The sequence below is a fragment of the Aplidium turbinatum genome, chromosome 6 (assembly GCF_918807975.1).
Source record: "Aplidium turbinatum chromosome 6, kaAplTurb1.1, whole genome shotgun sequence".
Taxonomy (NCBI): Eukaryota; Metazoa; Chordata; class Ascidiacea; order Aplousobranchia; family Polyclinidae; genus Aplidium; species Aplidium turbinatum.
In genome coordinates, this window is record NC_137477.1 from 8,689,232 (window position 1) to 8,716,354 (window position 27,123).

Below are 27,123 nucleotides of genomic sequence, written 5' to 3' on the forward strand. Positions count from 1 at the left end.
TTACAAGCCGGAATGAATGTTGCTAGCCGAAGTTAATTTATTATAGCCTCAAACAATGCTCTGGACTGCATATTTTATTACATATAGGCCTTTCGTACTTATTGAGCGAGTCTTTCTATTGTTTCAATTAGTCGTATTTTGCAAACAATCTACATTGTTTCGCTGTTGATTAGGCTATATTTTGGAGTGTTTCATTGACAAGTTTGACTGGACTTTTTATCGCTTGCTGTATATTCCACGAACAGTCAGCTTAACTTTATCACGAAGGGCTAAGAGAAGCAAGAACATTAAAAAAGATGTAAACCTACCAATATCGTTCTCTTTTATTATTATTACCCGATTAAACAGAACTACCCGAGTAACATATAGTAAAAATCAACTCCATCAGCTGCGGCTGAAAACAAATGGAATCATTTCTATCAGTTAGCTTACAATACACTGGAAGGAAATGTGAGAATCTTGTCCTATAGCCTACGTCCACAAATAATACCAACATGATTTTCACATTTTGGTGTAATGTCGGTCCAAAACAGTGATATACAAAGAGAAACTTTTTACTGTAATAAACTGTTGTTGGGAAACTCAGTCATAACAATGCGATAAAAAGACTTTTAAAAAAAACATAGAAAAAACAACACTAAATAATATTCAATATTTTTACATTTAAAAAACAAACGTTTACTGTATAAACATTGCATTCCAATGCACAGTGGGATAGAAAACACCACATTCAACTGAAGGAAACAAGCCCATTCAGGAGCACGTTGTACACTATCTGCACGTCAGCTCTTAGGGTCAGATGCATAGAAGTTGTGCAAGGCTTGCTTGGCTGAAACAAGAACATACCAGGTTACATTGAGCAACAAGTTAAAGTATTTTCTGCACCTAACATAGAATCATAGCGTAGCCTTGTTAAACATTACGGTACATCAAGGCGTCAAACACACTTATAAAATCTTCCATGTTAGTTTCTTGTAGATTAAAAAAAACTTATCAGTGTTTCATTTTAATATATTATATTAATTATTATAATTAACTTTATACTACATACTTAATTTTATACTTTTAACTATTAATCCAACAGTTGTGTAACATTGTCTAGTTCTAACGATTATTATATTTACTGACGAGGGTTACGATGCAGAGCTGAAAACGTTTGTGTTTACGTCGTTGTTAGTGTTGCCATTTCTTCAAATAACGCCATTTCGCTGAATAACTCTGTTAGGCTATCTATCGTTTGTTAATGGTAAGCTATAGCAAAATTATGTTCTCTCCGAAAGTGATACTATTTATGAAATTATAACGTAAAATGTTGATAAACAAACAAAACATTCTTTGCCGCGTCAAGTAAAATTTTTGACTGATTGAAATGACTTTTTCTTTTGTGTAGCCTGCTATTTAATTTGTGGCTGAAATGTGTGGTAAGGAAAACTATTACTGTTCTGTTGCAAGTAATTAACCTAATCTCCTCACAATTGTATTAATTTTAATAAACTTTAGGTCTCTTGGCCTTTAACAAACGTTGCATCAATGCAAAAAACGGATATTGTGGTCTGGGTTTAGTGCATTTAAAAACCAGTACAAACTCACATCATGGTCTTGGGTTGGAGTCCAAGTAATTGTGAGTGGCTTCGTACAGTCTGCTTCAACTGTCGCTTTCAATGGTTCGATGGTGAAACCCTTTGCATGGGCCGCATGAAGGTTTTCCACAGTCCATTCACCACTCTAGATTTAACACAAAGAAATTAATGCAAAAAACAAAAAATAAATTTATAAAATAAGAAACACAGCAATGCCCTCTTGACAACAAAATTACGGATTTTGTTGTCTAAGTATAGTTTCTAGCTTGTTTCTAGGCAGCCAATCGGAGCAAGAGTTGGCAGCGAATTGTAATTGTTCACTGTTATAGTGATTAGGGAGAAGGCTATACTCAGCCTTGTGCCGATTGCCAGGAAGAACACTCCTTCCTACATAAACATAATAGTAATGTTGTTTCTTAACTTCAGCGCTGCTTTAAGTCTAGTTATTAGTGAAACAGTAGGATAGAACAACAAAGAACTCATGAAAAAATGAGATATGGAGGCAAGTTGGTAGATAGTAACACATTCTTTTATTAAAATCACAGCTTTCAGCGCCTTAAAAACGGATTTGCTCACTTAAATAAAGATAAATAAATTATAAGCCATACAGTACGTGACACCACTGCGACTCTAACGTCAGTCGCTGTCATCGTAATAAAAAAAAACTTAAGATCTTCTGATAACTAAACCAGTCACTTTTTGATAAAATGTACACTTAAAAAAGTGTTAAGTGAATATTTCAATTACTTTTTTAGCAGCTGGAGCATTGCTTTTAACACATCCTATGCTAAGCTCCTTTGTGACGGATGCGAATCCCTCTTCTGTGGCCTTGCTCACCAAGGAGACGACAATGTTCTTTGTGTGTGGGCCATCTGCAAGCGGAAGATATATCAACACAGACAGATTGTTTTTGAATGGACTAGCTCACAGACAACAACACTTCAACAATGGGAAACTTCACTCTGTCAAACTAGGTAACCGGTCCTGCTTCAGTGGTTCAAAGCCTCTAAGCCAGGGGTCACCAAATGGCGGCCCGCGGAAAGTATCAGCGGACAAGTACAAGTATAACCAAAAATACTTTTCTTGAGGAGTCAATGAGCATGATGGTAAAAAATACTTTCCGGGAAACATATTTTCGCTTTGCATACGATTCTACCGACCGACCAATCAGACTGTAGTTCTAGGTGGGGGTCGCCTAAAGTTATTTCAATGCGATGTCCAGCTACACTGTCCCAGTGGTTGATTAAAACGTCTGTTTCCGAATTTCAAAATTGTCAGTGAGCATAGGGTTGCTTATGTTTGTAAATGTCATGTAAACACTAGTGTGCGCTTCACCGTTATTGTGTTTCACGAGCAGTGTTCCCTTTAAGCAAGTTTTTGTTAGCAAAATAGGTCGGTGTTGGACTAATTTTGTTGCTGCGGTACTTTAAAATAAATAGTAACAACATGTAACGCCGGATACTGGGTACGAAATGCGTTCTTTTCTAGCATAAGAGTCAACCTACCTAACATTTTATTAGTGCGGCCCGCCACAGCTCTCCTTAGTGCCAAAGCGGCCCGCATGCAAAAAAGGTTGGTGACCCCTGCTCTAAGCGATTGCGTAACTGCTAAACTTCCAAAGAAGCTTTCTCAGCCCGAGGATGAAGATTTCTACAATCGATCAATTCATCTGTGGCCTACCGAAATGATGGCTTCGACCATCAATGGCAAGTGACTCAACACTGACGTCTAGCGGATCGTTTCCTTCAACGAACATGCTGTGTTCCATAGCTTTGCCGGTGAAATGAATAACATGCGCTGCCTCCTAGAAAACACATATATGTTTTTGGCATTAAACAAAAATTTTATTCATACTACAAAAAAGTGCTCAATGTCAAGCAAAAAAGCCAAGTATAAGGAATTACATCAAATGCAATTACTAGTCTCTAAAACTCTTTACAGGCTGTTTCACTTTTGTTTCGGATCATCAAAAGATTTTTGCTGATTAGAATTCTATTTGAGTAAGAACCTTCTGATGATCCAAAACAAAAGTGAAACAACCTGTAAAGAGTTTTAGAGACTAGTAATTGCATTTAATATATTTTTGGCATTACAGAATTCAAACCATCGTATATGGAACTACATAATGTTGAGAACTCAAGCGATTTTGAAGAGTTTTTACAACCGTCGGCGCTTCTAAATCACGACCAGCACTCGGACTAACCGTGTTGAAGAGAATGACTCTGGCACCGTCAGAGAAGTGCCGACTCTCATGGTCGGGTCGGAAAGTGACGTGGACTTCATGCTTCTCGTCAGTTTTGATTTCCCCTTCGCAAGGCACACAATCAAAGACACATGAGCCGTCTAAGTTTTGAGGGCCTTGAAAAGAAAAACGAGATAAAGCTAAAGACAAAAAAAAAACAAAGGTTCAAGTGTTGAGAGTAGGATAAAATGAGTTAACAAAATAAAAAAAAACTCGAAAAATTGCTCAATAAAAAGCCTTCCAGCAACTAACATAGACTAGAGAAGCTGCAAGCCACCATGTTTGATGCATTTAGAAAGACAGAAAAAAAATTGATGAAATCTACACCTGGTGAGGAGAAAATATATATCAAGTAACTGCCAAACGCAATGTTGCATCAAGACAAGATTACAGACAGTTCAGAAGGTTACAACTTAAATGATGGCAATACGAATTCAAAAAATCAGTTGTTACTTGCTGTCTGGCAAACTGATTTTGTGAATGCACCGTGAAATAAATCTCAGTTTGGTTCGAAGTACGATAAACGTTGATGTAATGTTCACTATTCTATGCGGTTGTTTTAAGTTTGATATAAAAAGCGGAGATAAGTTATTTTATCTCAACTATTGCTATTGTTCAAGTTTTCGAAAAATCATTTAATAGTTTGTGAAACAATTGTTCCTGAAATTAGACAGTTCTTTCAAAACAGTCAGACAGTGAGAGCAGTCTTCTGCCGCTCACCTATCAACGTGTGTCTGAGTTGATCGTCTCCTGTAATGAAAGCAGGTAGCTGTTGTAGCTTGGCGTGTTTCAATAGAGAATTGCTGTCCAATTGCATAGAATACTTCACTGCCAGTGATGACTTATTTTCTAACTGTAAAGACACGATAGATCGGTTAAGGTACGTGAAAAAATGCATAAAAATTTCGTTGATTTCAAGTAAAATTTGAAGTCTGATCTTATACAAACCAGACATTTTCAAACGGACAAAAAACCCCTTCCCTTTTTATTGATAAATAAGTAAAACTAATACGTCACGAAGTCTACTTACAGTAAATGAAGCTGTTGCCGATTCGTGCTGCAAAATGCTTCCGAAATCAAGTTTTCCGTCTTCCGGTGTGAGCTTGATCACGGGAGTCACTCCTCGACCAGTCAAGAAGATACTGAGAGAGGAGCTCGGACCATTAATCTTGAGGACTTCTTGAAACTATAAAAGTCACCGAAAGAAAAGTTAAATTCAACTCAACTTAAGCAAATTGTCAGTCGACTGAGAAAAGTATAGAACGGAAGGCAACGAAGTTGTGTTAGCCTTAATAAAACATAGACTGTTATTCAACATGCATACCACTTTTCCTATTGTGGGGGTAAACGATACAAGGACGGTGTGAGTCTCATCTGCTTTGAGAGTTCTCAGAGCGTTCAGCATTTGGAAGGGGCCGTTTGTGTCCAGAATTGATACCATCAACTGAAAAGTAAAAGTATCTTCAACAGGGCCGTAGCCAGACCGCAGAGCGGGGGGGGGGGGGCAACTTTTTTTAGGGGGGGGGGCAGAAAAAATTGAATCATTATAATTGTAGCTGTTGCTCGAGAATGTTTGAATTTTGCCAAGGGGGGCGAAATTTATTTCAGGGGGGCGAGGCCCCCCTGGCCCCCGGCTGGCTACGGGCCTGATCTTCAAAGAGAAAGCTGCCAGCAAGACACAGAAATCAAAGACATATTTAGGTACAATAAGCCAAGGTATCAAGACAACACTCGGACCTTGGAACTACGAAGCAAGATTGAGCAGCAATGGTTCGATTCATGCTTTGAGCAGCTTTCCATTCAAACGCGACTGACTAATGAGATGCAGTGCTTTACTTGGAAACTCCATTCTGTCAATCTTGTTAACCGAGACTGCGTCACTGGTTCAAAGCCTCTGTGAGACTGCTATTACTAAGCTTCAGAAGATTCTTTATCAATACGAGGTTAAATATTCCTACAAACAATCAATGCTAACTACAAAACAACTAATAGAATTCTACACATATACTGTAATGTCGCACCCATAGCACAAAGTATAATCATGAGCGCTGTACATGCTGATGGTGAGAAAATAATTCACTTTGTTTTAACGTTCAGTGAAGCATATTCTTTTCAAGCGAGATTTTAATTCATGTACATTTTCTGCTTCCTACATGCCAACGCGATAGATACTGTAGGGCGTAGGCTTAACAACGATCCGTGACTATTTCACTAACATCTATGGACTCCCCGGAGATGTTTTGTATGCTGATGGGTTGAATGGCATTCTGACCCAACGACACTTGTCCGAAGTCAGTCAGGCAGTGACCGTGGTTGGAGATGATGACCACAGGGGGTTTGATAACCGGACAATGGACTTCAACATACAAGGTGTTCACTTCACTGAAAAAAGAAAATGATCTTAAAAATGTAAATTACTTGAACTCCAGTTTTGTTGTTTTATGTTTTGCTTAGTTTGGTTGCGGACGTAGAATATAACTGAATGTTAAAGAAAAGTTTAAAACTAGATCAAAAACTTGGCTACTAATTTTACCAAATCAGTTCATAATCCGTCTTGTGTTTTTTGCACTTGTACTTGTAGTCATGTTTAACCGCTCACTATAATCAAAACGAAGTTCTAAGAAAGGCACTCAACATTAGCTGGAAGCACCACTTCACAAATAAAAACCTTCAAGGTGGCCTGCCACTTCTCACGGTGACCTGCCACTTCTCACGGTGACCTGCCACTTCTCACGGTGACCTGCCACTTCTCACTGAGACAATCAGAAGAAGACTACAGCTGGCAGGTCACTGCTTTAGAAGTCAACAGGAAATTAGTGATATTCTTCCTTGGGAACCAAACTATATGGCATTAGGAAAGGGGCCTACAAGTAAAAACCTTTCTTCATCAACTAGAACAAGACACTGGAGTACAGAAACATACTGTAGTAGACTGTCAAATTTAATGGTGGATGTTTGGAGAAACTATGTTAATGATGTCTGGGCACCGAATGAATGATAAAGATATCTAGACAGAGAAGTAACTTAATTTATAAAAACTGGCATGGTCTATTCTGCTCCGCACTTTTAAACCCGGTGTTCTGTCAGATTTTTTTAAATTCGGGTTTTTTCAATACGATGTTCTGAGCCGCAAATTTTAAAAAAGTTACTACTTTAACTTTACATAACGTCACGTTTTATGTCTGTAAAGTTGCTGATTTCAAATTCAATCCTTTTTACATTGGTTCAATGTCTGCAGATGTAAAATAAACACAAAAAGGACTGATATTGATTTGTCATCTGGGACTTACTCGTAGGACAACAAAGATGGGTCAAGGTTTTCCGAACAAACACCAGACGCAACAAAGCAAGGAATAGTGTAGGATTGGAAAGATCCTTTGTAGTTCCGCGTGAGGTAGGCACTGGCTGCCTTGTACTCTGTAGAGCTGAAACATGAACACATAACTATTAGAATGGAAAAATCACCACGCTGCGTTACTTATACAGTAATAAAGTGTTCAGTCTAGTGTACGATTTACTGCACTGAGGAGACGTTAAGGTCGAAACAGTGGCGTCCTGTCTGCAGTTATAACCATGAGAAGTCATATTTCACTAAAATATGGTGTGATAGAACATTGTTTCAAACTATTGCGTTAATTATACACTTTACGAATGAAACAGGATGATCTGCTAAACATGTGAGATTTAGTCGGTTCGCATCGATTCGTACGAACATTTTCTTGACATTTTAAAGAACTCCGCCAACCGACTACTAACAAGCGTACGTAGAAGTCTTACGTACGTATGCGTCGTTCCACATCGGCTTAATATTGCATACTTCCGAAGAGAAACTCTGTTGTTATAGTATTTGAATCCCACCACCAATGTAAGCGAGGGGCAGGTGTTACATATATGATGAAATACAGTAACTGCTATATTTTAGTACACACTTTTTTAAAATTTAGAACAAGGTTGGGACAACAAACATGTCCCAACCAACAAGGTTGGTTGGGACATGTATTTAGACATTGCCTGATGCAACTTCCCCAGACAGAAAATCAGTCGTTTTTACATTGATTTAACGTCGACTGATTTTCTGACTGGGATAGGGCATCAACCATAAAACACAAGGAGACATACTTTTCATCAATGGTATCCGGGGTGGGCTTCTCAACTTCCGTTTGTTTCCCACTTCCTCTCGCCGACGGCTTTCGGGACTTTGGGACCGACTCCCCAGTTTTTGGCTTTGCTGGTGTTTTTGGCGTTTTCTTTCCTTTTTGCTAAAGAACATACAAAACTGTTAAGAGGTTTTTTGGTTTAAAATGTAAAATATTTCCAAATGATTTCATTCGTCATCTAACGTGCAGCGGTGTGCAATGTATTTGTCCGCCCCGTTAGCTCAGTGGTTAAGCGCCTGATTCAAGATCAATGGGCGCTGGTTCGACACTCGGAGGTGCGCTTCAGCAACACATTTCAGGATATCTCTCCATTCAGCGGCATCTAATGGATAGAATAACTACACGGCAACAACACCAACAACACTTCAATAACTATTGGGAACTTCACTTTGTCAATCTAGGTAAGCGTGTAACCGCCCTGCGTCAGTGGCTCAAAGCTTCTGCCAGTATGCGAAACTGCCAAGAATAACCTATCAAAGGCTTTGTCCGTCCGAGGATAAAAATTTAAAACCAAAACCAAGTTATCTGTTTGAGAAATGTTACAATGAACAAAAAGTACATAAAACATTTCGAAATAGAAAAATCACACTTCAAAATAATCACTGCAGTAATTCTCACACGTTTTGGTTAAGCATTCAATCAAGCTGTTAAATGTCAGAAGAAAAGGTCAAGATTAGTCCACACATGTTTTACTGCTTTCTCTTCCTCTTGGAGCTTTTGCTCTGCCTCCTCCGCTTCTCTTTTTAATCTCTCTTGCTCTTTTTCTCTCTCTTTTCTTTGTTGCTCGAATACATTGCAAGCCTCAATTCTGACGTCATCATCGTTCAGTTTGGGAGAAAATTCAAACGTGACGTGACATTTCTAAACAAATGTTTATTTAAAAAATAAATAACTAACCAGTGACGAAGCAAGAAAGAAAATTGGGGGAGGGTCAAAAGTAACTGTTAGGGGGAGAGGGGCAAACGTCATCCAACATAAATTATCATGGCTTTAAAACGTTGTAATAGTATTGAAACATGATTTTTTTGGGGGGCAAAATAAAATTTGTCGGGAGCGATTTCCCCCAGGCCCCTCCGTGTATACGACCCTGCTGCTAACGCTACAAAAAGTGCTCAATGAGAAGCAGAGCGTATGATATCACATATAGTCAGTAGTCACGCAAAAACCTTCACAGCCTGTTTCACCATAATTGGGATCATCAGAAGGTTCTTACAAGGGACCCATAAGCTTCTTATAAAAACCTTCTGATGATCCCAATTAAAGTGCAACAGACTGTGAAGGTTTTTAGGTGACTAGTAACCGTATTTGACGCAAAAAATTTATTTACATAGTCTCAATGTCAAGTGACCATAAAATGATAATATTTTCCGGTGTAAGGTCTGTTCTTACTTGTCCAGGCTTCACAATGCCCACGGCAGGCGTGATGTTGATTGGCACGTCATCAGGGACAACAAATTCAAAAGATGTCGGACCAACGGGGGCTATTTCGCCTTTGCCTGAAATGTACCAAAAATCTTAGAATCTACACTTTAGTCTTCCGACTATGGTTATTATCTGTTTTTACGCTTGATCATAGAACAGAGTTTCATCTGATTTTTTATGTATCCACGCTTACGCATGGTGATTGAAGATTTAGATTAAGTGGACTGGAAGGCAAGGAAGCCAATTTTTGTGTCCACCTTCAGGCACACCTTTAAGTGCCCAACCAAAAACACAGCTGTATGCTTATGAGCGGTGTCGAACCAGCGTCCTTTCGAGTGCCGTACCAGAGCGCTCACCACTCGGTTAAGCAGCACACAATTTGAAAATAAAATTTTGGTAGTATACAGCATCGTTTGACGAAAACCATGCAGCACATGAGGCTCCTTCGGCATTCTCCTTCGGCTCCTTCGACAACCGGTTTCGTTAGTGCTACTTCACAATGTACTGTATAACACCTGAAGAACTATTGAGTCGCCAATTCGTCGTGTTTAAGCCAAATGTGGTATGCATGATTCACAACAGGTACCAACCACCTATGAAGTTGAATAACTGCCATACCAAATAATAAAGTTTATTTAAAAAATAGCTGGTCGATTAAACCCAATGTTGATGTATTTTGGTTGAACGAGGGTTCACATTTGTTAATGCATGAAACTAAGTCTTTAAAATAACTCCACAAATAATTAAAGCCAACTTAGTAAACCAAATAAAGACTCACCGACTCTTGGGACTGGATGAGTAAATTCGTTTGCGCTGGTATGGGAGTTAACAACGTACAGGATCGCCGTGGAAACGTCGTCTAAGGGAGTGGCGGAAAAATGGACAACCTTCAAAACAGCAGTAGCTTATCATCTATGCAGAAATGCAAAAAATACCCGATTGCAAAACTTGAAATACAAGGTACAACAGCTCCTGGTATTGTGGGCAATGTGCACAGCTTCATACTTTCATAGAGTTAAGTATCCATTTACAACGATGAACAAAAAACGATGTTAAAATGCAACGATAAAAAATGGAAACTCTGCGGTCCATCGCGAATATCTGCTGTCTCAGGGCTGTACAATTTCAGCGCAGTCACATTACGACGCAGCTGAGTAATTATACACTGAATATATGTTCTATCCTTCAAGATATATAACGATTCGTAATGATAATGTATAATGTCAAATAACAATGTATAACGCAAAAACAATGAAAAGTAATGTTACAATACCTGGTGACTAAGCTCTAGTGGTGGGTGGACGCCTGTCGCTTTGCAATTGATGGTAAAGTTCCGGTTGATACCGGTTCTGCAGACTAACGTGAAGTCATACAATCGGGCCCTGTTTGCGTTCATGATCAAGTCAATTGCAATGGTTTCAAGCGGTAGGATCCAACCAAAGCCTTTGTTAGGTTGGATATCAACAAACTAAAACAGAAACATGTCAGTTGGTTTGAGTTAAACCAAACAACCTCATAGGCGAGACACGGATCCATCGGTGTAAATTCTTGTTAGCTGAGAAACAGCGCAGGCATATGTTGTTTTTAGCTATTTACAATGGGCAACCTCAATGAAACCGCAATGAACGACCTTGAGAAGATTTTACCGACTGCATTATTTCTCAAGAAAGGTAAGACTAACAACGCAGGTCTACGATGGAAAGGGCTTGTTTCAAAAAGACTGAGTAGGAAGAGGGTCGAGCGGGAAGACAAAAAAAAGAGGAGGAGGAAGACACAAACAAAGATGAGTAAATCGCAATAAAGGAAAAATGGAAGCCGTGGCTTTACAAGAAAGAGGATGCACAAAGCTACACCATTACGAAAAACGCGCATCATCGGTGACCTCATACGATGGGAAAAATCTAAGATGAAGAGATTGATAATAATAAGAAAAATTTGCTCTCAAGTTACTTTCGGCAACTACAACTTCCATACTATTTCCATCTGACAACTGCAAACTTACGTCAGGAATACCGACAAAGCCATACATCTGAGGTAGAATGGAGTGGTTGGTCAACTTAACAGTTTGAACCACTGATTCGTGAATGCTGCAAAACCCGAAGTCCACTTCGGTCTGGTCGAACTCCAAGTCTGACGACGTCACCACAGCATTGACTACGAATGGAACAGGCCTGGTTTGTTCAGCGACTCTCACAACCATAGGAGTTTCCAAAATACCAGTTTCAGGGTCAAATAGACCAGCTGCATCCTCAGCAAGCGACTGTCTGTTCGAAGGGGACAAAGACAAGTCAGGATTTGTTTACACTGTTAACAGCCGATGTTCCAACGCCCAAACTCGATAACTGTTAGTTAAAAAATTTAACGCATCAAGCCCAAAATATGAAGATTAAAAATTGTAACTCAGATTTTTTTTATTGTGAAGAGCTAAACGTAAGTAGGTTACAAAATATACAGCTTGTGATAATGATAAACTAAAGGAGAGAAGCTATGGTTCGCTTACCGCGGCAAAAACTTGAGTTGTGCGGTAAACTTCGACTTCGCTTGTATATAGCCAGTCTTTGGTAGAAGCTCGATATGTCCTCGAAGTTCTTTTGGGACTTCAAAGTTCAGTCGAAGAGCTGTGCTAGCCCTGAATGCCGCGCACAGACAAACACGTGATAAGAATGACGACTTATTTCTATCGTTAAGATTCTTTAGACTCGAATGGATGGAGAGTCAGACATAAGCTTTTGCAAAGCCAGACTTCTGGAACGTTTTTTAAGTTGACGCTTAGAATTAACACGGTACCAGTTGATAAAGGTTAAGTTAAAAGCATTTTCGTTACTTAGCGTTGGCATTTTGAAAGTCATTCAACTTCTAAAACCAAACCTCTGCGGGTAAAACTTTTACTATGACTTGACATTTTACCAGGTGTTTTTCAATACATAATAGATAAAGAAGATGAAACTTAACCGTAAAAGTTTTAAAATTCAAATTAAAAAATATGCTTTGTTGCGTGAATATACTCAAAATATCAATTTGTTTAGGCTTTACAGTATTATACCGTACATAAAGTCCACACGATCGTTCGTGCGATTGTCGTTGTCAGTCAAATAAAGTTTGCTTGCACTTAATTTGAAACAAAAGCAAGACGAGTGAATTTTGGGTCAAGTTGTTTTCCTTTATTTCGAAACAACCGGTTTTAAACCCATTCCAAATACAGCAATAAAAAATGTACCAAGTATTCAGTGACGCTGTATACCTGTTGTGTACTTGTATTTGTTCTTGATACAAGCGGTCGTACATGCAGATTTTCATATCGATGTTCTGAAAATACATCAATACGTTAACGACGGAAAAGGACAATAAGTTACTAAAAGGCTTACTAAGTTTAAGTTCACCAAAAAATTAACTCAAAACTTATGCCGCTTGAACTGGTAAACGCGAAACAGTAAGAACAGCGTTCGAAAAGTTTGTTGGTTTAAAATTGACGAAAAGTATAGAAATTAAGTAGTGAAATTTATCATCATCGTTATCAAATTTTGCTTTGTCCCATTAGTGAGGGTAGCCTATTTTTATAGCATGCATGCATACAAAACTGAATGATATAAACTACACGATATCAACTGTACTTGCACACGAAGCAAGAAGCAATTTTTTTTTCAACAGACTTTTGCCTACATTAAAGAAAAACAACAACAACAACCCGCAACCAAGAATCACTGAGCAACTCATCCCATGCTAACCTGTCTGTCAATCCATACGGGAACATCTATGGCAACCGCGGTTATTTTGATCTCAATCTGTAAAAAACAATTTGTGGAAAAAGAAACGTCATTGAGCCTTCGCTTTGAAAATACTTGCAGAGTATTGATTGTAGTTTTAACTTGGACGTAAATAAGTTCTTTTTTATAGTGATTCAAGGTCTACACCCCTTGGATAAATCTATAAAAAAGGACTGGATTGTTGACCGAAATTTCAGCACTTACCGGTTGAGACTGAGCGTCGGTAAATGAGATACGGAAGTTAGCTTGGATGTCTCCAGGAATGCAAGGAGAAAATACAATGTCGAGTCTCACTGAAGAAAATGCATCTATCTCCTCATTCATGACCTGTAGGTTGAAAAAGGTAGCAACAAATAGGAGTCTAACACAGAAATTAAGGTGGTGTTACGAAGGTGGCTCATTGCATATGCAAAAATTAGATGTATTTAACAACAAGATTTATTACACATACGTTTCACAAGGTTTATTGCAAAAGTAACGCGTTTGTCAAAGCTTTAAAAAATAAAGATTTTAAAAATTAAGCATGGAAAAGAAGTTGAACTTTCAGTTGGAAATCTGTGTGAACCTTTTGATTTAGCGACCGCAACCAGGTTTTGGAGCTACATGGGTAGAAGTCAATAATAACGTTATGGTTTTATTTATTGTCGCTCTGCAACGGCTAAGTCTTTTAGCGACAGGGCTCATTTTTAATTTATATCTGGTTTACGATGTCATCACATTACTACCCGACTTATTCTCACTGCGTTATACAAGAACGAACACAATCGGTACAGTTTTTAAAGTCTTCGGTTTGACCCGACCTGGAATCGATTTCAGATCTACCAGCTCCAGAGCCGAAGGCGATAACCACTCGGCCACTGAGCTGGTGAAACTAGAAGCTAATTATTGCACTACGCCTTCCTGGAGATATTGCACTATGGCATTTGCTAACAGCCTGACTGTTTTGGTTAAAAACTTTTTTCAATCACCTCTCCTACTTTCAACTCCTCAGGCATATTGTCATTGAAACCAGACGCAGGCGTGGCGAACATATCACCTTCGGCTCGAGAATAATCTGCGAGATAAAAACTTTATAGGGACAAAGAAAACGAACAAATTAGATTTAAGTGTGCATTTTTGGCTTAAAGCTATTGTTTGAAATTAACGGTACAGTCATCTACATACACAAGCTTAGGTGTGGCGTCGACAAAGTAAAAGTTGGTGGCAAATTGAACAGCTTTGAACAATTTTCTACAACATGGTAAGTGTCGTGCTATTATTGCGTCTACAAATACGAAATTATAAAGGAGCAGGTTGCCACAGCAGCATGATCTCACCTTCTTCTTCATACTCGACTCTTTGAAAGCCTTCTTCTCCTGCAAGAGCTGAGTCGTGTTCTTTTATGCTGGACATGTTGTCAGCTGTTTGGGGGACACCTGCACAAGTAGATGATGTGACAAAAGAAGTCACTAATAGATGATATGTGTTGTGGTACAGATATTGTCCAAGTAGTCATGAATATCAAGATAAGCACCCGGCCTCAAATTACAACAAAAGAAGGTTTTGAATAACATGCAACACTCGTCTGGTGTAAACTAAGCTAAACTACCACAAAGTGCTTCAGGTGATAATCTGCATTTATTCCGACTTTGTCAATCAGACAGACACGACTGACTTCTTCAGGGGACTAGATCAGAAAATGATTACCTATCTAACATGGCAGAACACAAGACCACCATGTTGCTGTGAATCAACTAAACGCACAAAATGAAAACCAACTTTGAAACAAATTATCGCGCGCAAATTTTTGAACTAGAAAAAGAAATTTAAATGTTTTTCAACAAGAAACTTTTGAAGTATTTTTTACTTGCTACGCAGCATCAGCCGCGTGGACGAGTGGTCAACAAATGCTCAATGATCAACAACCGATAGTTATGGGTTCGATACCAGCCGGGAGCTTGTGGGTGTGTTTTGGCAATGCACTTAATGAAGTGCTTAAAGGTGGAGACAAACTTTGGGGTCCACTTAGTTCTAAGTCTTCACCTTGACACAAAAGCCTGAAAACAAAACATACTTCGCATTGGCCGTTTCGACTTCTTTGCCGTTTCCGGTTGAGTGGATGTGGCGGTTTTCAAAGGCTCCGAGACGTCCACTAACGTCACACCAGCACTGTCAGCTGTTGTCTGAAAGATTTAGGAGTTCACGAAACGTTATTTTATTGGAGTAAAAAACTGAAAGCCAAACCAACTTGCAGAAATTTCTCGTTTTAGCTCTTCAATTAAAGTTTCAATTTGTTTATGTTTTGAAATTTCTGCACCTTCATATCTGTATTGTTAACCAGCTTGCCAAACATTGTGCTCCTTTTTTGTCAAATCAAAATATGCAACGTAGATATTTATAGAACAATTAAGCAATTTTGTTGTCAATATTTGTTCTCTGCTTGAAACAAGCAAAAAATTCATTTACAATTTAAGACATAGACAAAAAATACGTCATTTTTCAGTGACAAAAACATGTTTTATAACTCACCAGCCTTCCCAAGGACGTTTCTAAGGTGTACAGAGTGGCTGGTTTATCAGGGATCTTCATAAATTCAAACCTAGTACCAAGACCACCTTTGTTCACCAGAGTGATGGAGCGCCTTATGGTCTCTCCAACTACTTGGGCACCAAAATCAATCGAATCCACGTCCACAGATAGCTAGCGGTTGGTAAAAATTACAAATTTATATATCATGGTTATTATACAGTAACTATAGTAATTTATAAATATTATCATCATCATTTGCCGTCTCCAAGCCCTAGGTTGGTTGTCATTTCTTTCCACATGTAATGTTCGTTATAAATATACATGTACGTATGTGATGAAATAAAGTAAAATTTATAAGCGTGTCGTTTTTAAAATAATAAAAAAAAGTAAAAATTGAACGTCGTTGTTACATTTTATCATCACTACTTTAAGGCTTTAGCTCTATAGCAGGGGTTCTTAAACTGGGGTCCGTGGATCCCCAAGGGGTACGCGGACTAGTTTTAGGGGGACCATGAAGGCCATAATTTCAAAAATGGAATAAATTTTTCTGAAGAAAAAATATTAAGTTCAAACAACTAACCTATCAGCGCTATCAAACACGAAGCCACAATTTCATGTTCTTGTTCAAGACAAACAGCAGCATTCTTCACATTAATGAAATTAAATCAAAGATATTGGAAGACAATCAGCATTCGCTATTTCGTAAATTTAATAAAACATAAATTTTGTTACCAATTCATTTTAATTTTATTGCGTAATGTCCAATTCATGCTGATCAAAAAATTTTCTCGGACTAGGCCACAAAGGGGGTCCACGCGAACCAATTTTTTTTTTAAAAGGTCCGTGTTAAAAAAGTTTAAGAACCCCTGCTCTATAGGACACAGAAAACAAACAAGGTAGAGATATGCGCATGCTAATAAAAAAATAACATGCACAATGCGAAACATGATATGGAAACCAATATGTACAGTGGCATAGTTCTGGAAAAGGCGTGGCAAGCCTAAACGAAAGAAACGTATGAATATATAAAAAGTAGTTGCAGTAGATACAACGGACTATGGCGAATAGAGAATTTACAGAAGGGATGTATGCTGAAAAAAGGTTCAAACAGTATAGCTTTGGTTTTCTATGATTGCTTTCGTGGTAAAAAAATTTTCTAGTTGAAGTGTATTTGTCCAATGCTTTTGTCTAGTTAGATTGCAATATCACTCACATCACACTGCTTGGTCGTGCATTTTAAATCAATGGAAAACGGCCCAGTCTGTGCCATGAAGAGAACTTCTCCGATCAGATCTTCGTTAATCTGTAAAACAAATCACAATTTTTTTTAAACTTTTTCATGGTAACGTAAGCGTAAAATCCTTGTACAATGTACAGCATATCATTTCGGTTTGGAGCACGCTTTTCGTCGCTTTTGCCTTTTTTAGACCCCTATCATGTCACGGCAAGTATTGTTTTCGCTTGGATGGTGGTAAACAAAATTAAGCTGAATTGTATACTGTTAGATCACACGTTGATGCGATATGTTCTCCGATTAACAAACTTCTCAGTCTGTTTTGTATAAAAAGTGTCGTTTGAACAAGATATATCTCTTGGTCTAACTCTAAGTTAACATGACGAAAATAGATATAAAAAAATCATTTATTACGCGAATTACTGATTAGTTGACTTTCATTATGGATTAGGAGCGACAGAGAGTCTCACACTCGGAGACCCAGCATAGCGCATAGCATGTACGATGGCTACGTTGGATTGTGGCCTTTGCCACAGATATTACGACGTTACAGAAGCTCAAACGAAAATTTGGTTGATTTGACACATAAACTATCACTAACACCATTAGCTTAGCACTAACAATGATACCACAGAGACAATACAAACAGTAGCAGTGACGTCACAAACACAAACCATCGGTTTGAAGGTGACCATCATCTCGCAAGACATCCCAGCCGACATCTGCCCGGGTGGGTTGAAGCTGGAAAAGATGACGATTTAATAATTAAGCGAATTTCTTGAGCTGTCGCTGAGGCATGATTGTAATCAGTTGTGAAAATCCACACTGAAAAATAGTTGTTTACCAATCTATTTCTAAAATAGATTAAAGTTGACAAAAAAGATTGCCACATTCATAAAAAGTGAAAGGGCGCTCTAACGATCCTCTAAGGTTTCTTTTTGTAGAGTTCAATTTAGTGTACTTGCTTTTGTTCCAAAAGAACTAACATTACAAAGACTAATGACACAGAAACTCAATTCACACAACAACGATGGCAGCAAAAGACCAATGCTCCATTGCTCCTGGGTCTTACTCGATGTGGACGAAATCCTTCAAATGTTCTGACAATCCCACCAATTTTAGGAAGTTGATACTGTACGATACATTGGTGATGACCACCTTCTTTTTGTAACTCTTGCCAACGTCGAGATCCTGCAATACAAAAAGTTTAACCTTTTATCCTTATTTAAATGGAATACCAATCGGTCACTTTCCAAATGAAAAACCGACGTTTCACAATATTGCATGGGATTACGAATTATCTGCGCTGCAGAGAGAGTTACCAATTTTCAAGTTCCCTTTACATCTCATTTCAGGCTTTCGACTTCTTTCTTTGCTAAGTATTGATCAACTCATTACGAGATTAAAATTATTTTTATTTCAGCGATTATGGAAGATGTATAATGTAATAATACTTAAGTTGTTTCAAAAGTCAATATGAAGAACATCAAAGCCGATCCCGTTCATGTATTCTGGTTGTATGTTTTTATATTTGAAAATTACTGAGATGAAAAACAAACCTTAAAGTGTATCACGTCAGGATTGCTATAAAAGGGTTTCCCTTTGAACTCCTTCCCAGCGGCGACTTGCTTCACAGTGATCCCATCACGGTGCTTCCTCATCGTCCTTTCCAGGATCTCTTGCTCCATTTTCGTGCCACCGACTGGTCTGACCACGACCTCCTCCTTTGGAACCTGAAATAAAAACATGTTTTTTATATTCTTATTCCTTCGTTATAGTGCTCCTCCACACTTGACTAGGACTTTCTGAAACTTGAAAATAAGTTGAGATGCAGCGTTTCCCTTTATATTGTTAAAGGTGGATCAAAACAAAAACTGAATAAAAATGTACGGGGCAACCCCGCAGCACCTACTGATCCAAAGTGCTAGTTTTTAAGTTACTAGAAGTTGGCTTCATAATTTGCTGGATCACACAAGTTCATTACAACAATGGTACTTTTGATAGTAAATATAATAATAACAGTAAAAATAGCAATACCAATAATAACAGCAACAATAACAATCATGACAATAGTTTATTTTACACCAATTAGTTGTAAATTGAAGTCAATAAAAAGTTTCAATAATTGACAAATTTCGATTAATTCACAGTTCTTTTCAGTTGTGCTCAGTGAGAGTCTGAAAGTTTGTGCTGGTGCAAAGTAGTAATAACACAAGCTTCTATAATTATGGAAGACAGATGAAATCACATTTTTCAAAATGGAAAGAAAAACTACAATCACTCAAGCTACAACATAAAATGTTTATGCTGATGAAGTTTAAGGTTTGTATATTCATAAACCTGATACAAGGATGAACCAGACCTTGTGTACTTGATCTTTTTGGTCCCACAATCCTTGGAACTCTGGTTGGGTTAATATCTCCTCTTGTTTCTCTTTTTTAGTTTTAGAAAGTTGTAGCTGGACTTTTCCAGGCTTGTTATCTTTTGAAAGCTCTTCCACAAGAGAAGACGCTTCTGATGTGATCTCTCGTCTTTCTTCCTGAGAAGCAAATTCCTTTTGAAGACCATTTATTAACATTAAACCAAAATAAATGCTAAAATTAGTGCAGTTTTAGTTAAGATTGTTTGAAGAATAAGGTCCTTGTGGTGCGAAAAAAAAAGCCATTTCTACGCACATTACCAGTCATCAGTGCGGTAAAGGAATGTCCGCCCCGATAGTTCAGTTGGTTAAGCACCTAACTTTACGAACAAAAGAACTTCAAAATTAAGCTGCGCTGGTTCGACTCTCGGGGTGTGCGCTTGAGCAACGCATTTTAAGGGCAGTTTTCCTTTCAGCGGCACCTTGTGGGTAATAATTCATCAAAGACAACATTACTACAAGAGGTAACTTCATTCTGTCAATCTCGGTGACTGGCCCTGAGTCAGTCATTCAAAGCCTCTGCAAGTATGCGAAACTGTCACGATCAAGCTTTCAAAGAAGCTTTCTCGGTTCGAATAAAGATTCCCGTAATCCAAAATCCATATTAACCTCTTCTTCACTTTTCTTCAAATATTTCGCTTGCTCCAGAAACACAGGTTTGTAATCGTCGTCCAGTGTGATTTTGTTTTGAACGGGAGTTTTTGCCATTGGGGATACTTGCATCTGCTTGTCACGCTCCTTATCATCCCATAGTTGAGGCTGTGAATTTAAAAGCACTTTTAAACTACATTGTAATTGATCATATAAAGGATAAATAAATAAAATATTGATTATTTTAAGGTAATGAACACAGAAACATCAACATGATGGTATAACGTGCTAAATTTTTGAAACTGGATGAACGATTAAGTTGACTACAATATCGTGCAAAAACAACATCACTTTTAGAAAATAAGGGTTGTTAAATTGAAAAAAAACAAACAATATGCTTATGATGCAAAAATGATGAAGGTTAACTACAAAAAAAAATATTTAACAGGAAAATGATTGGAACATTTATCACTCTGAATAACAAGAATGGAGCCTAGAGTACAAAAATTAAGCTTAAAACTTTAGACAATTTTTTGCTTAGAATTTCACCACTAAAGGTAATCACAGTTTAGTTGTAGAGCACTTGATAAACCACGAGCCTCGCTTCTATATTGAGGACTTTGTTCTTTCATAGAAATACATATAAATAGTTTGATACAATTTTCTTAAAGTTAATCAAAATAAAACAATAGTCAGAATCAATACAAAAAGTGTTAGTCACTCCTTTGAAATGTTAGGGTGATCAGGCTGAATGAAATTTGGCATTTTAACTTCAAAGTTAACATTTTTGAAAGAGAAAAAATACCTGCTGCTTTTTACGCTTTTTTAGGTATTCTTCTTCTTTAAGAATGTTTGAGACTATCTTGGCCTTGTTGTCTCTTTGCTTTTCAGCAAACTCCCTTTAAAAACACAACAAACCATTCCAAAATTAAACTGTGAAAACACACGCACCTTATCGTGCATGATTCAACATTAAAGTAATTATGAAAACTCAGAATACAAACCAGGATGAAAATATGCTTTTCTTTCCGAATGAAAACGAACAGAATTGACACGACTTGATTCACTTAATAGACAAATTTTATGCTTCATTTGCAAACGATGATTAAAATGTTTCTGTTCATAAAAAGGCTGCCTCAACCGTAAGTTACATAATACACGTGACAAATATTGTAGCTACTTTGTATGATTTACACATTCATGATGAGAGCAAAGGAATCAACACATGAACTAACTGCTTATCCTGTTCGATTTGGGCAAACTTCTTCCTTCTCAGTAGAACCTGCTCCGGGTTGCCACCCTCATTTAAAACTTGTTTTCTTTCTAACTTTTCGTCTATTTCTTTCTTTTTCTTGAAAGCAGCATCTCTGGCCTGAAATGATAGCATTAAAAAAAGAAGTCGAAACGTTTTACGAAGACAAAATCATTACAGAGGTAAAACTGTTCAAAGATTGATAGCAGCATGGAGGACAAAGAGATGAAAACGTCAAAAATATGTAAATACTGTACTACATGAGCTGTGTGATTAAAAGAAAAGGATGCACGTATTAGATGAGCGCAAAAGTTGGAAAAATATGTCAGAAAAATCACATCCTGGGATCAAAGCCGAAAGGAAAACAGTTGACTACAGTGGTAACAGGCCGGATATCAATTCGAACATTTCTGATGAAATCCGGTTCTTATCACAAGTGTTGTTAGTTTTTCAGTACAAGCGAGAGTGGGCTATTGGGCTTTATCTGTCACTCGAAAATTCTGTGGACCCGGCAAATAAAACTTAGCTAAAATTCTCTGGACATAAAATACGACGGTCGACTGGCGCTAGAAACCATTTAACAAATTTAAGAACAAAGACAGCCCATACAACTGCATCGTCGATACATTTCAACTTCTTTTAACAAAATCTTGATTGCCTTCAATTTTATCAATAAAAGGAACTAAGAAGCAAAATTGGTGAACTTAATTGCATTTAGAGCTTCGGCCACATAAGGTTTCGATACTAAATATAAATAAAAACAATAACATATTTTAGTCTTACCTGCAAAGCTTTAAGATTTTCTCGGTTTTGAGCGATGTTATTCTTCAGGCTTAGAATAGCTTCAATCTTCTTACCAACTCCAGTTTTTTTGAACTCCTCATCAGATTCATCAGCATTACGAAGTCTGTATAAGCTGCTCTGCAAGATACGTTAAACGAACGTCTTTAAATCTCATTCATCTAAGTGACCGCGCCTGCGTCAGTCATATCAAGTCCTTGCAAGAATGCAAAACTGACAAAGATTTAGTTTTAGAAACTGCTATCTCAGTCTGAGGATAATTATATTCAAAACATCAACTAATTTAATGAAGACGGGAAAGAATTTAAAAATAAATAAATAAATTTTCTTAACACTAACGTTTTATTGGATTCTTTTAAAAACGAACTCTTTCAAAGGAAAAAATTGGCGATAAGAGCTTGTACAAGAATTTAGGCAACAATTGATAAAGTTATAACAACGGGAAATCTAGAGCCACAAAATTAAGAGCTTTACATGTTCTTCGCCTTTACCGAAGACTAAAATAACTGGAAAAGCAGCTGAACTAAGCCAACAGATAATTCTATATCACTTAGTGCACCTACGGACGCCTTTAGCAATGGAAACTGATGGGGGTGACAAAAAATTTCACGCAGTTACATAGCAAGTCGATAACAAAGATAGCAAAGAATATTTAAAGAGCTAAAAATCTCAATTTTAAAACTTACACACAAAGCCGTAAATTAGTTACAGATCAATTTAAAAGTTGCTGAAGTAGCTTACTTTAAGAAATTCCACAGCCTTTGAATGGTTGTAGATGGCATCTTCAGTTATTTTCTCAACCAATTTCGTTTTATCTTCAAACTTCTTGGCAAGAGTTCTAAATATACGGATCAAGTTTACAAGCTTTTAACCGCAAACGTAACTACATATAAATTTTTTATCAAAAATGTTTTATGTTGATTGATATGTTCAATTGTTCATATATGATTATTTTATTGACAAAAAAAAAAAAAATTTATTGATTCTATTTAGATTCTATTTTGATTCTATTTTCTATTAGATTCTATTTGAATAAGAACTTCTGATGATCCGTATAGGTGAAACAGGCTGTTAAGGATTCAGATAGTAATAACTATATTTGATTTGATTATTTTATTGTAAATATTTTGTATCATATTTTGTTTTATATAGTATATATTGCATATAGCGTGCTTTATCAAGCGAAAAATAACAAGCAAACAACACATATAAATAATCAAAAATTATATCTTCTTTTGTATTAGATGAAAATAATTTCACACTGGTGTCAATACATAGTCACACAACAGACTGCAGTATTTCATCTGAAGCCCTATTCTCATCCGAAGCCCTACTCTCATCCAAAAACCTACTTTCATTCGAAAATCGAAACCCTACTCTCATTCGAATTCCCACGTTCATCCGAAGTCTCACTCTCATCCGAAGTCCCAATCTCAACTCTCATTCGAAGCCCTACTCTCATCCGAATTTCCACTTTCATCTGAAGTCTCACTCTCATCCGAAGTCCCAATCTCAACTCTCATTCGAAGCCCTACTCTCATCCGAATTTCCACTTTCATCTGAAGTCTCACTCTCATCCGAAGTCCCAATCTCAACTCTAATTCGAAGCCCTACTCTTATCCGAAGCCCTACTCTCATCTGAAGCCGCACTTTCACCCTCATCCGAAGTCCCAATCTTAACTATCATCCAAAGCCCCACATAGCTTACTCTTCCGCAACGTGGAATTTCTTGTTCAACATGAGTTCCGCTTCTTTTTCTTTTTTGATCCGATACATCGCCATCTTCTGTTTATGCTTCGCGACTGCTTCTTCCTTCTCGATGACTTGCTCGGCAAGGTTAGCGTAGTGCTTTTGCTCAATTTCAACATCGGCTAACTTCAACCTGGACAACAACAAAAAACATAAAAGAAAAGCAAGTTGGAGCTGAAAAATATCAACAACATATCACAACATATCCACAGAATATAGTAAATAATATGACCCTGGGCGGTGTTCAAATGTAATGGATTTGGATTTAACGCCTTAAACTTGTAAATATTTCTGCTAATTTGCATTGAACGAATGCTGGCATTTGCACAACAATTTAATCTCACCATAATTCATTAAAAAATCGATTTCGCTAAAACACTGTACTATTAACATCTTCAGCATTTTCAATGAGAATTTCTGTTTACATATTGATTGATTGAATCTTTATCCTCGGACTGGGAAAGCTTCTTGCAGAGCTTAATCCTGACAGTTTCGCATACTTGTAGAGGCTGTGAATCACTGACGCAGGCCCAGTCACCGAGATTGACAGAGTGAAGTTTCCGATTGTCAAAATCTTGTCCCCGGGAATTATTCCATCCATTAGATGTTGCTGAATGGAGAGCAATCCTTAACGTGCATTGCTCAAGCGCACACCCAGAGAGTCAAAGCAGCGCAGCTTGATCTTGAAGCTTCTTCGTTCCAAAAGTCACGCGCTAACCAACTGAGCTATCGGGGCGGACATAAATAGGCCTAGAACTCCAGTAACAACTGCTGGAAAATTGTGGTTGCTATTTTGCGTCTAAATCTACAGTATATCAGTGATTGCCACATTGCGTCTAAGATACCTTTATGCATAGGCCATGCCAACGAGCAGCTTCAAATTTGACTAAAGACCGACCTGTTTGTAGCCAAAATCGCTAGTACAAGTTGATAGTTTGAGTAGTAGTCATTGAATAGTCTTTCTGTACATTTTGAGCTACTTTTGTGCTATTTTTCCATATAAATAATGGACTAGAATCTAGTCACCAGATTTTGACACTTGCGCTGTAAACCTAAAAAAGTCTGGCAACACTGGTAATAAGAAAAGGTTTATCATTTTTTGACGTAAAATTAGTAGTTTTGCAGTGATTAGAGATTCAGTGATCACACTTTGGCAGTTTGGATTCTCAAAACTATCATTTCAAAGGAATATAAAGTAAATTTAGCTTAGAGTACAAAATCATAATTATGTCGGCCTCCAGTTTGCACATTGGCAGTGCCTGTGTAGTGTGTATAGTGTATACATCATCAAAAAGGTTCATATTATTACTTACTCTGCCACGTTCATACATTTGCTGATCTCAAGCTCCATTTTCTTTTCGTTTTCAATTTCTAGCTTCAACTTTCTATGCTTTGAAATCAATCTGTGCAGTGATGCTGTGTTTTCAGCCTCCTGCGAAGGATAATGCTTTTAAAAAGCCAACTGCGCTAGGTTAAACAAAGTCGATGAGCACAGTACTGGTGGATTCTTAGTATAGCATATATGATCGATAAAAAGGAAGGCATTTAGCTTACCAGAGAAGGAGGTTTACCCGTGTCAGCTATCCCCTGATAATAACAATTAATTCAAGGGGATGTTGAAGGTGTCTTTCATCAACGCACCTTGATGTGGCGTGAATGTGTGATGTGACGTCATGTGCTTTATGAAAAAAGAGAAATAGAGCACAAACCACATCAGTGACGAGCTTGCCACCATACCATAGTATGTGGTTTGCTTGGTCGGATTGACAGCTTAATGAATGCGAAGCACATGACGTAACTCTAGTCTTTGCAACTCAGTTTAGTTGAACCAGTTCTATCCTAGATGTTACTTTTGTTTGAACACTTTTCCTCTATAAAAAAAAGTAACATTTCAAAGAGTTCTACGTTTCATGACCCTTGCGATGGTGCTGATAGCTTGCACGATGTCAGGGCAGATATTAAGTAGTCGCTGTGTGTGTGTTGGTTTGCCTACCAAGTTGTTTCATATGACAAAAATAAAGCTGTGTTATTCAAGATGTGTTGCAACAGTACTGTGATCACGCCATGTATTGGTGATTCAGCAGTAGCCTGTTACTTCAATCTTATAATGAAGCACCTGTGCAGAGACTATGGCGTATTCATTTTCCGTTAGTTCTTCTTTGAGAGCTTTCATCCGAGTACAGCATGCGATTAGCTCCTCTCTGAAAGTAAAATATTTATAAAACTCTTTTTTCAAAAGTTTTCTTCATCAGCAGTTCAATCATAACAACCCATTGACTTAAAGTAGCAACAAATCAATAAATTTCCGAGAACAGCATTTAGAGACTATTGCGACCCACTTGACTATCGTTTAAATGTCAAGTAGCGTTTTTGTTATCACAAAGGTCAGATGCTTCAAGTGACCTGGATTTTAGAACAGCAAATTTCTTCTCTGACAATTTCTCTGTGAGCGAGTCAAGATGGCGACGAAGCATGATCAACTGGGAAACTTGCTTGTGAAAGTCGGAATCTGCGTCAAGATAGGAACCTGATAAAAATTGTAGCAATGCAAGCAAATCACACACGTGCTTTCAGGGGAGTTCAAAAATGCGTCATTGAGCTGTAAATAATCTTTAACTTGAAAAGCGTTTTCAAAAGTAACTCAATGCTTTTTTGGGAACACAGATTATTTTCAGTAGTGCAAAAAAGCCGTATCTGTAGCAAAAGCTGGCCGATTTCTTTAGACTTTACACCAACTGCAGTATATTTTACTGAGCTTTTAAAAAACGACAATCATTTTATAATAATAATGTTATTTTACCAAAAATAATCACTGACAAACGGTTTTGTAAAAAAAGGAAACGTAAGTGACTAGTTTCAAACAACTTACCGACGTCATCCTTGACGTCATGATCTTCTGCTGTGGATGCAGTTTCATTGCTGAATAAATCATCATAGTCGTCGTATTGATGCTCTAAAAAAAAAAATTGATAATAAATTCATATCTGTCATGAATTGCTTAACAAAGTCTTGGACTAATGTTGGAATAGATTCCTGGATATGCATGCAGTTTATAAAGTAAAATATTGAGATTCGTTTTGCAAGAGACGATGCTGGTTTGTACATACTATGCATGCCATTTAGTAGGATTCAAAATGGATGCACAAACTGCACAACGCAGTAAAAATGCGCAGTCAGTACTTTACTAGCGCTTATTCAATGTCAGTCGTCATACTTGTTCTGTGATTATAAAAAAAAGAGATTCTCATTTTCCGGCTATGTAAATGAAGAAACGGAAACAAATAGGAGTCCATTAACTTACCATTTTCCTCATCATCTGAGAAACCAGGATCCCACGATTCGTCAGCATTTATTCTCTCTGTTTCCATGTCCAAATACAAATATACTCTATATATGTTACTTGC

The 27,123-nt window shown here is 37.5% G+C and overlaps 1 protein-coding gene across 2 annotated transcripts; it reads right to left on the reverse strand.

Moving 5' to 3' along the window:
- Positions 1-400: 400 nt before the first annotated feature.
- LOC145771536 (cilia- and flagella-associated protein 74-like) lies at positions 401-27,119 on the reverse strand. Of its 2 annotated transcripts, none has more exons than XM_082583235.1 (40): positions 27,021-27,119; positions 26,589-26,672; positions 26,123-26,228; positions 25,836-25,920; positions 25,033-25,151; positions 23,679-23,852; positions 22,712-22,808; positions 21,953-22,090; positions 21,153-21,289; positions 20,723-20,816; positions 19,936-20,085; positions 19,270-19,446; positions 18,467-18,640; positions 17,980-18,098; positions 17,582-17,648; positions 16,887-16,976; positions 15,674-15,844; positions 15,219-15,327; positions 14,482-14,580; positions 14,134-14,219; positions 13,370-13,492; positions 13,127-13,183; positions 12,643-12,707; positions 11,902-12,030; positions 11,404-11,665; positions 10,675-10,869; positions 10,180-10,288; positions 9,369-9,475; positions 8,673-8,840; positions 7,942-8,081; positions 7,113-7,247; positions 6,039-6,204; positions 5,147-5,266; positions 4,853-5,008; positions 4,543-4,675; positions 3,784-3,938; positions 3,261-3,384; positions 2,328-2,452; positions 1,591-1,725; positions 401-829 (listed from the first exon to the last, which is right to left on the reverse strand). In XM_082583235.1, the coding sequence occupies exons 1-40, from the start codon at positions 27,085-27,087 to the stop codon at positions 731-733; spliced, it is 5,046 nt and encodes a 1,681-aa protein (XP_082439361.1). In that variant the 5' UTR covers positions 27,088-27,119; the 3' UTR covers positions 401-730. The 2 variants fall into 2 exon arrangements, with proteins under 2 accessions (XP_082439361.1, XP_082439360.1); XM_082583234.1 differs by having other exon boundaries at positions 8,664-8,840.
- Between the last annotated feature and the right edge of the window lie 4 nt (positions 27,120-27,123).

What these genes read in the sequence shown, in the direction of transcription:
- LOC145771536 (XM_082583234.1), bottom strand. Translation starts at nt 27,087, where the DNA reads ATGGAAACAGAGAGAATAAATGCTGACGAATCGTGGGATCCTGGTTTC. An exon ending in AAATTCCACGTTGCGGAAGA is followed by an intron (nt 22,809 to 23,678) that starts GTAAGCTATGTG and finishes CCGTATATTTAG; the next exon opens with AACTCTTGCCAAGAAGTTTG. An exon ending in AGTCGAGTATGAAGAAGAAG is followed by an intron (nt 14,220 to 14,481) that starts GTGAGATCATGC and finishes TTTATCTCGCAG; the next exon opens with ATTATTCTCGAGCCGAAGGT.